This window comes from Simochromis diagramma, unplaced genomic scaffold, assembly GCF_900408965.1.
Source record: "Simochromis diagramma unplaced genomic scaffold, fSimDia1.1 OVJJ01000816.1, whole genome shotgun sequence".
NCBI lineage: Eukaryota > Metazoa > Chordata > Actinopteri > Cichliformes > Cichlidae > Simochromis > Simochromis diagramma.
In genome coordinates this window covers 17,774,718-17,786,980 of record NW_024386908.1, presented here as the reverse complement: position 1 = coordinate 17,786,980, position 12,263 = coordinate 17,774,718, and the positions used below count along the sequence as shown (strand labels likewise).

At 40.3% G+C, this 12,263-nt stretch overlaps 1 protein-coding gene across 13 annotated transcripts in view; it reads right to left on the bottom strand.

The window, feature by feature from the left end:
* Window positions 1-12,263, bottom strand: part of abcc9 (ATP-binding cassette, sub-family C (CFTR/MRP), member 9) — an 82,793-nt gene that overhangs the window by 55,985 nt on the left and 14,545 nt on the right. For 8 of the 13 annotated variants that reach the window (XR_005696390.1, XM_040035804.1, XM_040035802.1 and 5 more), the window contains 6 exons: window positions 6,232-6,373; window positions 5,974-6,098; window positions 4,169-4,335; window positions 3,922-4,023; window positions 3,331-3,471; window positions 3,014-3,205 (listed from right to left, as the gene is read on the bottom strand). Coding sequence is in view for 10 of the 13 variants with exons in the window: in XM_040035804.1 (XP_039891738.1) it covers window positions 3,014-3,205; window positions 3,331-3,471; window positions 3,922-4,023; window positions 4,169-4,335; window positions 5,974-6,098; window positions 6,232-6,373 (869 nt within the window). In the remaining 3 variants the exon portion in view is untranslated. The remainder of the gene's footprint in view (window positions 1-3,013; window positions 3,206-3,330; window positions 3,472-3,921; window positions 4,024-4,168; window positions 4,336-5,973; window positions 6,099-6,231; window positions 6,374-12,263) is intronic. The other 5 variants (XR_005696392.1, XR_005696391.1, XM_040035805.1 and 2 more) reach the window with 1 other exon arrangement.

The following is a 12,263-nucleotide window of genomic DNA, read 5'->3' as shown; positions in this document are numbered from 1 at the left end:
TCAAAACTGCATTCTAGGAACATTTTCATTCAGTACCTTAATACAGCGGTCCCCAACCCCCGGGCCTCGGACCGGTACCGGTCCGTGAGTCGTTTGGTACCGGGCCGCGAGAGTTGAGGCTCAGGTGTGAAATGTATGGTTTTCAGGGTTTTTATCGGTTTTCAGCGCTATTTTGTCATCGTTTTTATCGTTAACTCGGTTTTCCTGGGTCTTTTCCACGTGTGTTATGAATAAATCTTCTTTTTTTCGGTACCGGTACTAGTTTTATTTTGTTGTATTTATCCGCGACACCTTAAAGGCCAGTCCGTGAAAATATTGTCGGGCATAAACCGGTCCATGGCGCAAAAAAGGTTGGGGACTGCTGCCTTAATACAAGTATAACAAAGTCCATAATGAGAAGCAATTCTGAAAATTAGTAATAGAATTTGCTGCGATGAGGTTGTAGGAAAATAACAAAAATCCAAAAAGTTAATGAGCAATTCAGACTCAAGAATAAAACAACAAGTTAACAAAGACTGAGGGGAGACAACTGAACTAAAGCCCAATTCTAGTCTGGCCTTTCCACAGCCTCCCACTCACTGTCACTTTAACTGTGTGAAGGCCATGCCACATAAAGTATCATTTCAAAATAAAAGCCTTAAGTGGAACACTCGATTCTACATCAATACAGACGTACTAACCACACTCTGAAAGTGAAGCACCTGTTTTTAACTGTGTTAACACACAGTGTGCACTGCGTTAACAGAAAGGCTTCATTTGGTGGGTTTACTGAAGTACAGCTTGTTGCAAGTTGCAAATAAATGCAGATAAAATGTACCGTAAATAAAAGAATTCATGAAAATGTGGTGCTTCCTGTTAATTTTAAACCAAATTCTGAACATAACCTGCTCCTGACCTGGTTATGTGTTCAGCATCAGTTACTATGCTGATTTAGCCACATTAAAAAATCCACTTTTGTAACACAAAAACTTCACATAACTTAAGCATTCATGTCACTTCATTGTAAGCCCCTCTGGGCCCTGCCTCTAGAGGTTAAAATAAGAATTGGTACGTGAGGAGATTTTCTGCTCTCTGTGGATTTATGCAAATGACCTGATGTCATGTGTCCTTCATGGCTGATTTCCAAACCCCGAAACTGTATGAAGTTACTATAAAAAGATGCAACTTGGTGACTGAATCTAATCAGCATCATCTGCTTGAATTTAAATTAATATCTGCAACCATTGATGTCTAAAAACGCAAATATGGAATTCAGTGGAATAAAACTTCCAGACATCAGGAGAACCTTTATTGCTGACAACGTCCTGGAAGCGTTTTTTGTGCTCATTTATTTGTGAGGAAAAATACTTTGGATTTCAAGATAAAAAATGAGAAAACATTTGGAAAAATATTAAAAGTTAAGGTGAAACGCAGGTTTGGTTTCATGCTAGGAGTCAGGCATGAAGCTGCTCTGGTTAAAGTTACATCCACAAGGTCTCTTGCACGTAAAGTGTGTGTGATGTCATTTTAACTTTGTCTTAATCATCATCACGTCAGACACGGCGTCGCACACGAACTGTTGACGATGTGGCGACTGTGACCAACGCCTTGTTGACGTCGTGCTTAGAGTGAGTCACTCTTTGGCTGACTGGACCACCCAACAGTTATAGTGTGTTAATGACCCATGATGTTTCACTGATCTGCCCTTAACCACTAATATAATGATCTTATATAAACACTTAACAAGGCTTTGGTCTTGTTGATGGTGTTGGAGACATCAGCTATGCCTGAGTAAAGGTTCAGGTTTCCAGGATGATTTCTCAGAAGGGAAAACGAATGACATTAAAGTCTTTACGTCTTCATCTCTAAAAACATACTATATATACTGGAGGTCTGCTTTTTCTTACTTTATGATGTTTTTATATTGTTAAATTCTGAATTCTTATATTTTTTTAAATAACAAATATTAGGGTTAGTATTATGTTACATGAACTATGTTATAAACAATCCCTGAGAGCCTAAAGCTCAGGCGTGACTCTCTAAGCTTAATAGTCTGTTTTTTCTACTCTTAGAAATGTATGATGTCAGAGAGAGTGTATATTCCTAATGAGGTAATCTTAATCACTCAGCTCTCTGACATGTTAGCACCAAAACCTAGTATAAGAAAAATGATGTTTATGCTGAGCTGTGAATCACGAAACGTCCAAGAACAAGAATGCAGAGCTGGAAATGAGCAGAATGGGTCATTTTTAAACAAATACACCTCTGAAAGGAAAGAGGACCCAAACGCAAGAAGCAGTTGGCAAAAAATTCACAGCTAAGAAAAAATTCACAAAAAAGTGAACAACCAAACATCCAAAGCATTATGTATGAGGAAATCAACTAGGACCATAAAGGAAAACTAAAAAAAAAACACCAAGAACACAAGAAAGCTTGGTTACAAGTATTAAGTCCACACAGGAGGCTGATTTGCTAACTGAACACCATGTGGAAATGACACGGTGGGAAAAAGAGCAAAGGCAGGAAATCTAACTGAAATTAAAAAATAAAACACGAAGAAACCCAAAATTTAAATGACTCTAGAGTCCGAATCAGTCATATAAAACACACTATACAGTAAAAAAACAGACTTCGTAACACGCCGTAATATTCCATAATGAACTGTAATTATGCAACCAGTGATGATGGAAAAAAGCTTGAAAGAAAGAAAGGTTTAACCCTTTGGAGGTTTAAGTGCTCCCATCGCTTTTAGGTCAAACTTTTAGGTCACAATACCATATCTCCCGCAACAGGTTGGCTTAGAGGGTTTAAATTCATGGGAAAAATTCTTTGCATTTATTATAAGAGCTAGAGCATGTATATCATGGACAGGAAAGAACTTACACTTTACCTGTTTAAAAGCTAAGCTGACATTTGATTTATGCGTTATACAGAAGTCCATAAACAAATGTGTTTGTGTAGAAAAAATCTGCTGGCCTTGTGTAAACAGTACTAAGGCGTCTTTTCTTAAAGGTCATTCATCTTAAACACTCACCGTTGTGTTGTTGCCTTCTGGAACATCTTTTTCAAAATTTAGCTGGTCAACGATCCTAGAGATGCAGAGGGGCCCAGCAAAGCCCAGCAGATCTGCCAAGTAGCGGAAGGTGCTGCTGAGCAGGATGGGACGGCCAAATGCTCGATACATGGAGCGCCAGATCGATGGAGACCTATCCGGGTCCTCAGGTGTCTGTGAGGGCGGAGGATAGAAGGAAAAAGCAGAGAAATTAATTAGATCTGTATATTTTAATTTAGAACAACCACTGGAAATCACTGCAGTGAAATTAAATCATTTTACGGCCTCCATCTGCTCACCCTCTGATCCTCATAGGCGTCTTTAAGCCGCAGGTAGTTGGTGAGGGCTCTCATGGCGATGGGCAGCTTGCCGATCTTCTTCAGCTCTATAGGCCTCTTATGGGCTCCGATGATGAGAGGATTCATCCACCAATATGTCGCCTAAAAAACGAGCCAAGAATTTTCTGTGCTGTGCTGCCAAGTTGCGTTCCAGTAAAAATTTGCCACACTCAATATTGACCATGTGGTGTCCTCGGGATTCCCATATACTTGTTTGCCATTCACCTAGGGACCATTTTTGACCCGAGGACACCACACGGGTTACGAGGCATTAAAACACAAAATAAGTTCCTTCTCTTGGTTTTTAGTACTTGTGGTCTAAATATTAAAATGGTAAATGGTAAATGGCCTGTATTTGTATAGCGCTTTACATAGTCCCTAAGGACTCCAAAGCGCTTTACACGTTCAGTCATCCACCCATTCACACACTAGTGATGGCAAGCTACATTGTAACCACAGCTGCCGTGGGGCGCACTGACAGATTATTTTAATTATATACTTTAGAATTTGCATTTTAACCTTTTTGTGTTAATAATGGTTCTGAAAATCTACCTTTGACAGCAGGTTGACAAAAGGCTGCAGAAAACGAACCCCCAAATCCTGTAAATCTTCTGGTGGTTTAACTTTCTGAGGGTTTGCAAAGAATACATATTTCTAGAAGAAGACACAAAGACAAAATTAATCTACACAGGAAAAAACAAGAAAAACAAAACTATTTTGGGATGCCAGGATGATTGCAATCTACAAGAAACAAAGCTCCTTGAACTAAACCGACGTAGCGTGAAATGTATTTCCTCACCCTCACTCTGATGACGTTGATCTCCACGGCCATCAGAAGTCCATACAGGATCACTAACAGTGCAGTGATGTACAACCTGACATACTGTGCTGCACCTTTGTCCTCGGCAAACTTCCACAACTTTATGGACTTTGTGATGAATGCCAGCACCCAGTAGATGAAAAGGACTGTGAGAAAAGAGACAAAAAGCACCATGACAGTCACAGATGCCGCATCACTGCTATCATATTTGTGCTTTGGAAGATCATACCGTACCCTAAAAAGCTGAATTTTTCTTTGTATTTTGGCCTCTTGTCCACACAAAAACAACTTTAGGTCATTGAAACGGACCTTTTGGAACTCCTCCCAGGGAGCAGATATTAAAAGTCTATTTTGAGTGTTGACTATGCAGAAAATAAGACTCTTGGAAACCATGAAAACATCAACCATTCATTCCTAGTTGGGCATGCCTTTGCTTTCTGTTTACACCAGGATGCACATTCCCAGTTTTTATGGTCGAGTGTATGGTCAATTCACATGCTTTTTCAAACGTGCAATATAATTTGTATGTCACACTCGCACTGGTCTGTTTACTGCTTTGTTTTTCCACTCTCTCTGAGTCCAGGTGAAGTCTCGGATTCCCACCCTTTGGCCGTCACACCATGCAACAACTGTATTCGATGGTGCAAAACAGACAAATGGCCCCTTTCCAAGTATCTTGCCCCAAACCTACCACACACACTCTGAGCAAAACCCTCTTAAACAGTTCTGTGGACCACCTCTCTTTGGCGTAACCTGAACTGTCCCCAAGAATTACTGTGACTGATATCTCTTTCCCTATTGGCTTGTCATTACCCAATAAACCTTTTGATCTTTAACTTGTCAGCAATAGGTGCTGCTTAAGAGTCCACTTTATTGCCAGTGTGGCGGATGTTTGTAGATTATACATGAACCTAAGCTAAAACACTCTTCTGGATGGAGATAATGGATGGAGATAGTGTTGATGTTGCTTTCACAAGCCTTCAAGAGAAGTAGCTGCTTATAGATACAGTATATACCACCTAGCAAACATAGGAAATAATCTCAGGAAATGCTGAGAAAGTGGATGAACTCTAGCGAGGCACGTCTATGTTCTTAGGATTAGCAAAGTTCACGTGAAATGTCTGCAAAACATCCACATGCTAACCTGCAATTGTTGTTGAAACATCCTTGCATCTAATGAGCGTCTGTTTTTTGATAGATACTCCTCACTCAACCTCTTGCCCTTTCTACTTTTTAATAATGTTCCTTCTCCCACGTCTGTACTGTGGCCAACGTAGTTTTCTATTTGAGTTCCAATTCAGATCATCTTTGGGTCCTTCCTTTAGGGGGTCCCCACATCAGATCAGATCATTGGCCTCTGTCTCACCCTACTCCCAGCATCCTCCTCCCTCACACAAAACCTCTGCATGTCCCCCTTCACTACATCCATGAGTCTATCTGTGGTCTTCCTCTTTTCCTCCTGCCATTCTTCAACATTCTTTGTCCAGCACATCTACTCTTCTCCTCCTCTGCACACGTTCACACCATCTCAGCCTTGCTGATATGTTTTTCTGAGACTGAATGCATTTTGTTTTATGATTATAATTATTTGTTAAAATTCCAAAGGGAAGGTTGAACATTTGAGACCAAGTTAATTGGTTTATATTTTTGTTTTTTCTGTTTTAATTAAGGAAGGGATGCTAATCTTAATTATCCTCTTTTATATTGACTAAGCAGAATTCCTTGGCTGTTTATTTAGTCAAATAAACAAAATGGGTCATATTAAGTGCCCCTCACTGTCTTACCAAGCAGCAGTTTGGGAAAGTTGGATGTTTCTATGTTGTGGTAGTAAACGACTGATGTTGTGGCTGCTACAAAACCCATAAATGCTGGCATGAAGAGATGGAGGTGGTTGGTACCCATCACCCTACAGTAAGAGGCAAACACAAAATATATAATAATTAACATGCAAACCATTTATTTAACTAAAGACAACTAAAAAACAAAAAAAGCTTCTTTTTATTTGCTTATGTTTGATTAAAAAAAACATTCTGAGGTCTCACATGTTGCAGACGATGCCTTCTGAAAACTCACAGACGTGGACTAATAGCAGCAAGAAGGTGAGGATCCACCTCATGTTGTGCCCAGGGAAATGAAGCCATGTGTTATGATGGATCTGGACTTTAGAGCTCTGACTGCCCCAACCTGTTGGACAAAAACACAAGACAGTGAATCCGAGCTTGCGATGTTGTCAGAGGTGAGAGTGTGTGCAGAAAAGCGTAACAGAAGCCAAAAAAATAGATGGTGGATCCAAAAAATGTGTTTATAAATGTGACTTCAAAGCACAACTGATATGCATCAATTTACTTACACTCTCCAAGTAATTCTGCTGGTTTATATTCATGTCATAACCGAGTGAAAATCATTGTTCACGGATGAAGAAAATAACTTTAAACATAAATATGAATCACACATGACATCACTTACAACTTTGACCTTTGAAAATCTCTGCATTTGTGTGTATGATCAAAACAACTCCAAACCATGCTTTTAAATGCATCAGGAATCTTTTGGGAAGATATGTTAACTTAAGAGGACAACAAAATTCACGTCATATTTATTTCATGTTATGTTACAAAAAAACTGTAAAAGAGAGGTCCTGAAAGCATGTGCAAGAGCCCAACTGTGAAAAGTCACAGAAGTAATGCATAATATTACTTGCAACCATACAAAATGGTGAATACTTTGATAAATTAGGACCAGATTTAACCTTCAAATCTTAACATATTAATATATTCTGGCAGTTAGAAAAGACAAAGAGAAACGATCACTAGTATATTACAGTTTTTTCTGAATGCTTAAACCCTAACTGTGATTCTTATAGCACAATTTCAAAAACTATTAATACTTATACCAAAATCACTCACCGAGTTTGCAAAACTAAAAGCACAAACACTGCTTTGCACTCAGTTTGCCATTTTGTAACACACACTTTGCAAACCTGTAGCTACAATCCACTGCACAGCACTCTTTCTGCAGAACTGTAAACACAACTCACTGCTTTACACTCAATTCCCAAATGATCAACACACTCCTAGCAAAACTATACACATTTATGGCCATTATTTACTGTATTTTGCCAACTGTCTGGCACACTGCCACATGTGAAAACTGTTTTAGATAATTAGTTCACTTTCCAATCAGCCTAAGCACTATAAATAAGCTACAGGTAAGCTGTCCGTGTGGAGTACAATAGAGGGAGCAGGAAGAGTGAGACGAGTGAGAATTAGAGGAGGCCGAGGAAGAAGACGTGGAGGTGAAGCAGTAGTACAAAGAGGACAACAATGACAAGGAGGTGAAGTTAGAGGAAGAGGACAAGGAGGTGAAGTTAGAGGAAGAGGACAAGGAGGAGCAAGAGGAGGACGGGGAGGGGGAGGAGGAAGGGTAAGAAGAGTAAGAAATAGAATTACTGATGACATCAGAGCTACAATAGTGGACCATGTATGCAACCATGGAATGACCCTGAGGGTAGCTGGCCAACGGGTTCAGCCTAACTTGAGCCGCTACACTGTAGCAGGCATCATAAGGACATTTCGAAATGAGAATCGGTTAGTACAGTCACTTTGCACTAAGATTTGTAGCACTGCCATACCATATGCTGATGACAAACACAACAATACGTAGATGTAAAAATACCGAAATTGTTACTTTACAGAATTGCTAGACGACCAGATGCTGGGGGCAGAGGAAGAACGTTCACTGCAGACCAAGAAACCCATATAGTCATTATGGCGATTGCAAATAATTCCATAAGGCTATGCGAAATTCAGCAGCACATAGTCAAGTCAAGTCAAGTCAAGTTTATTTATAGAGCACATTTAAAAACAACCAAGGCTGACCAAAGTGCTGTACAGTAAATACAGATAATTGAGGATGACACCACCTTCCAAAACATACAAAATGTGAGCATTTCTGTATTAGGTCGTGTACTTGCCCGCAACAGAATCCGAATTAAACAAATCTACAGAGTACCTTTTGAATGAAACAGTGAACGTGTAAAACAGCTGCGATATGACTATGTGCAGGTAAGCTATAGTATCATTGGTACTGAATTTGGAAGTGCATACTGTAGTGCTGTGCATGTGCCTGCTGTGCTGAATTTGTTTTGTCTTGTCTAGAGAGTGATGGAGCTGGAGGCAGATGCCATGGGTCATGAGCAGATTTTTGTGGATGAGGCTGGTTTCCACCTCACAAAGACAAGGAGACGTGGCAGGAACATTATTGGACACCGTGCCATAATCAATGTCCCAGGACAACGTGGTGGTAACATAACTATGTGTGCAGCTATAAGTCAAAATGGTGTTGTTCACCATCATGCAACCCTGGGCCCATATAACACTGCACACATTATTACATTCCTGGACACCTTACATGACATGCTCACCAATGTTCAGAGACCAGAGCAGACAATGTGGGACAATGGGACAATGTTACTTTCCATAGGGCTGCTTCGGTCCGCAACTGGTTTACAGATCACCCACTCTTCACTGTACTCAACCTCCCCCTATACTCTCCATTCTTGAACCCAATTGAAGAATTCTTCTCTGCCTGGCGCTGGAAGGTCTATGACCGTCATCCCCATCAATGCATAACCCTTTTACAGGCAATGGAGGAGGCATGTGGGGATATTGACCAGGCATCATGTCAGGCCTGGATACGCCATTCCAGGAGATATTTTCCCCGGTGCCTTGGACTCGAGGACATTGCATGTGATGTTGACGAAATTTTGTGGCCGGACCCAGAGAGACAACACGATGTAGACTGATTTCTTTTTTTTCCTCAGTGAAATTACTGTTTTGTTTGGACTTGGGAATAAACACTTGTGTTTGTTTTGATGTCTGTAAGTAAACACCAGTACCTGAAGTTTGGATCCCTCTATGTTTACAGACCAAAAGTATGAGCTCAAACTGACATAGCCTACCTTGTGCACAGAGAAAGCAAAAGCCAGATGTGTTTTTTATTCATACCATCAGTGTTTAGTTGGTGCATTGTGTGCTTATTAATATGATGGCTTGTGTAAACTGTTGAATACGAAAATACCATTTTTACAAAGGTGTGGAGAGTTAAGCAAGGGTTGTTCGCTTTTACAAGAAAACTACAATGTTTTGCTGATTGGGTGAAGAGTTTTCTTATTTGTGTGTAGAGTTTTGCAAAAATAGCCAATAGTTACAAAAAATGTGCTTAAGCCTAGGGCTGGGCCATATTATACCGTTCACGGTAATACCGGTATAATGTTAGGCAACGATAGGAAAATGAAATATCGCGATAGAATGAGTAAAACGCGCATGCGCAGTGCCTTTGTTTTCATACGCACATGGCCGATTGTTGAGTGAAACAGATGAACCAGAATTGGTTTGTAAAAATGGTGCAACTTCAGTGATGTGGAACTGGTTTGGTGTTTGTCCGTCAGATACACGACAAAGCACATTTTTTTGCAGAACATGCAAGCGGCCGTTGTTATTGTCGTATTTGTCGGACTAAGATGCTCTTAAATCTGGGAGTAATCTGGGTCCTAAACTCCGTATGCTTCAGGTCAAACGAACACTGCAGCATCACTGAGAGTTAAAAACTGTCTCAATTCTTTCATCTTTAATAAAACGATCAGCATTGCTGCTTAACCAGGTGAAACTATGAAGTTTAACTTCCAGGCATCCATGAAAACAAAATTTATTACATTTAACGGAGTTAGAAGTTAGCAGGAAGCTAGCGGAAGTTAGCTCGCTAGTTTCGGTAGTTACCTAAGCATGATATTGCATGTTCTGACAGAGATTTCTGGAAAAATTCAAACGTACAGCTCTGCTATCACGTCCAACATATATGAAGACAGGAAACTAAACAGCAGTGACGTTTGTAGGGTTACTGAAGTTTGGCTAGCTGGTATATAATGATGTGCTACCTGATCGCTAGCGACACAGCTATGTTAGCATAACATAAACAGTGAAGCTGGAGGACGAACACTAACACTTTTCCACTTATAAAAGTTAACGTTAAAGTTCCTGATAGTTAGAGACAAATGCAATCGCATGGCAGGATGCTGTAAACGGACCAAACTTCAGTCAGGAGAACAACTGAGATAATCCATCCACAATACGAGGTTAGTCATTAATATACTGCAACAACATGGGAATAGAGCAGCTGCCAGAGAATTCAACATTAATGAATCAATGGTACAGAAGTGGAGGAAGCAAGAAGAATGAGTTGAATAAAGTTTGATTTATCTGACTGCTTTGTTTCGCTTAATGTGCCTTAGAATCCCGTGCACCTCATGGTCCGAAAAATACATATTTGACTTTATTTGGCACACTGCAGTTTAATGTTGCAAAGCACCTCTTTTTAACTTCAGTGGATATTATACATGGTTATGCTCAGGATATATCAGCCCATTTCTACTGGAAATGCCTTTTGGTTAAATTTTCAGCAAGGAATTTGCATTTGCACTGTTACATTTTTATAAAGCTTTTAATTACATAAAAACCAGCTTCTTGTTTAAGTGAAAATAAATGGAAGGTTGTCTTTTTGCGCTAGTCATGTTGTGGAGTTGTATTTTGTCTCGCATCAATTATATCGTCGGTTATATCGTTATCGCAAATTTTCAAATATATATCGTGATAAATATTTTTGGCCATATCGCCCTGCTCTAATTAAGCCATCAGAAAAAACTGTAATATACTTTACTGGGTACACCTGTTCGGCTGCTTTTTTACAGTTTTTTCTGAATGCTTAAACCCTAACTGTGATTCTTATAGCACAATTTCTAAAACTATTGATACTTATAGCAAAACCACTCACTGAGTTTGCAAAACTAAAAGCACAAACACTGCTTTGCACTCAGTTTGCCATTTTGTAACACACACTTTGCAAACCTGTAGCTACAATCCACTGCACAGCACTCTTTCTGCAGAACTGTAAACACAACTCACTGCTTTACACTCAATTTCCAAATGATCAATGCACTCCTAGCAAAACTATACACATTTATGGCTATTATTTACTGTATTTTGCCAACTGTCTGGCACACTGTCACGTGTGAAAACTGTTTTAGATAATTAGTTCACTTTGCAATCAGCCTAAGCACTATAATACAGGTAAGCTCTGTGTGTGGAGTACAATGGAGGGAGCAGAAAGAGTGAGAAGTAGAGGAGGCCGAGGAAGAGGACGTGGAGGTGAAGAAATAGGATGAAGAGGAGGACAAGGACAAGGAGGACCCAGAGGAGTACGAGGAGGGGGGAGAGGAGGACAAGGAGGGGGGAGAGGAGGTTGAGGAGGGGGGATAGGAAGGGTAAGAAGAGTAAGAAATAGAATTACTGATGACATCAGAGCTACAATAGTGGACCATGTAATCAACCATGGAATGACCCTGAGGGTAGCTGGCCAACGGGTCCAGCCTAACTTGAGCCGCTACACTGTAGCAGGCATCATAAGGACATTTTGAAATGAGAATCGGTTAGTACAGTCACTTTGCACAAAGATTTGTAGCACTGCCATATGCCAATGAGAAACGCACCAATACCATTGATGTAAAAATACTGAAATTGTTACTTTACAGAATTGCTAGATGACCAGATGCTGGGGGCAGAGGAAGCATGTTCACTGCAGACCAAGAAACCCATATAGTCATTATGGCGATTGCAAATAATCCTATACTTGGAAATAAACACTTGTGTTTGTTTTGATGTGTGTGAATAAACACCAGTACTTGAACCAAGATGGCGCCGCGGATGGTCGCCCTGGTGCTTCAGTGCGTTACTTTTGTTTTGTTTTTGTGCATTTCTTCTGTGTCTGGGCACTCCTCTGGATATTCGTACACCAGAGAAGAGCTCCTTAACTACAGGACTACAACGCCTGTGGATTTATTTCCAATATTTGTCGCATCTGCGGCAGATTTACTGCTGACTCTGACCAGGAAAGCGAGACGCCGAAAGAGAGGGAAGCGAGCCGGCGCACTCGTGCGTTTGAGGAGACGCGGACTGCGAACCGCTCTTCCTGGGATCTTCCTTTCTAATGTACGCTCACTCGGGAATAAGATTGACGAACT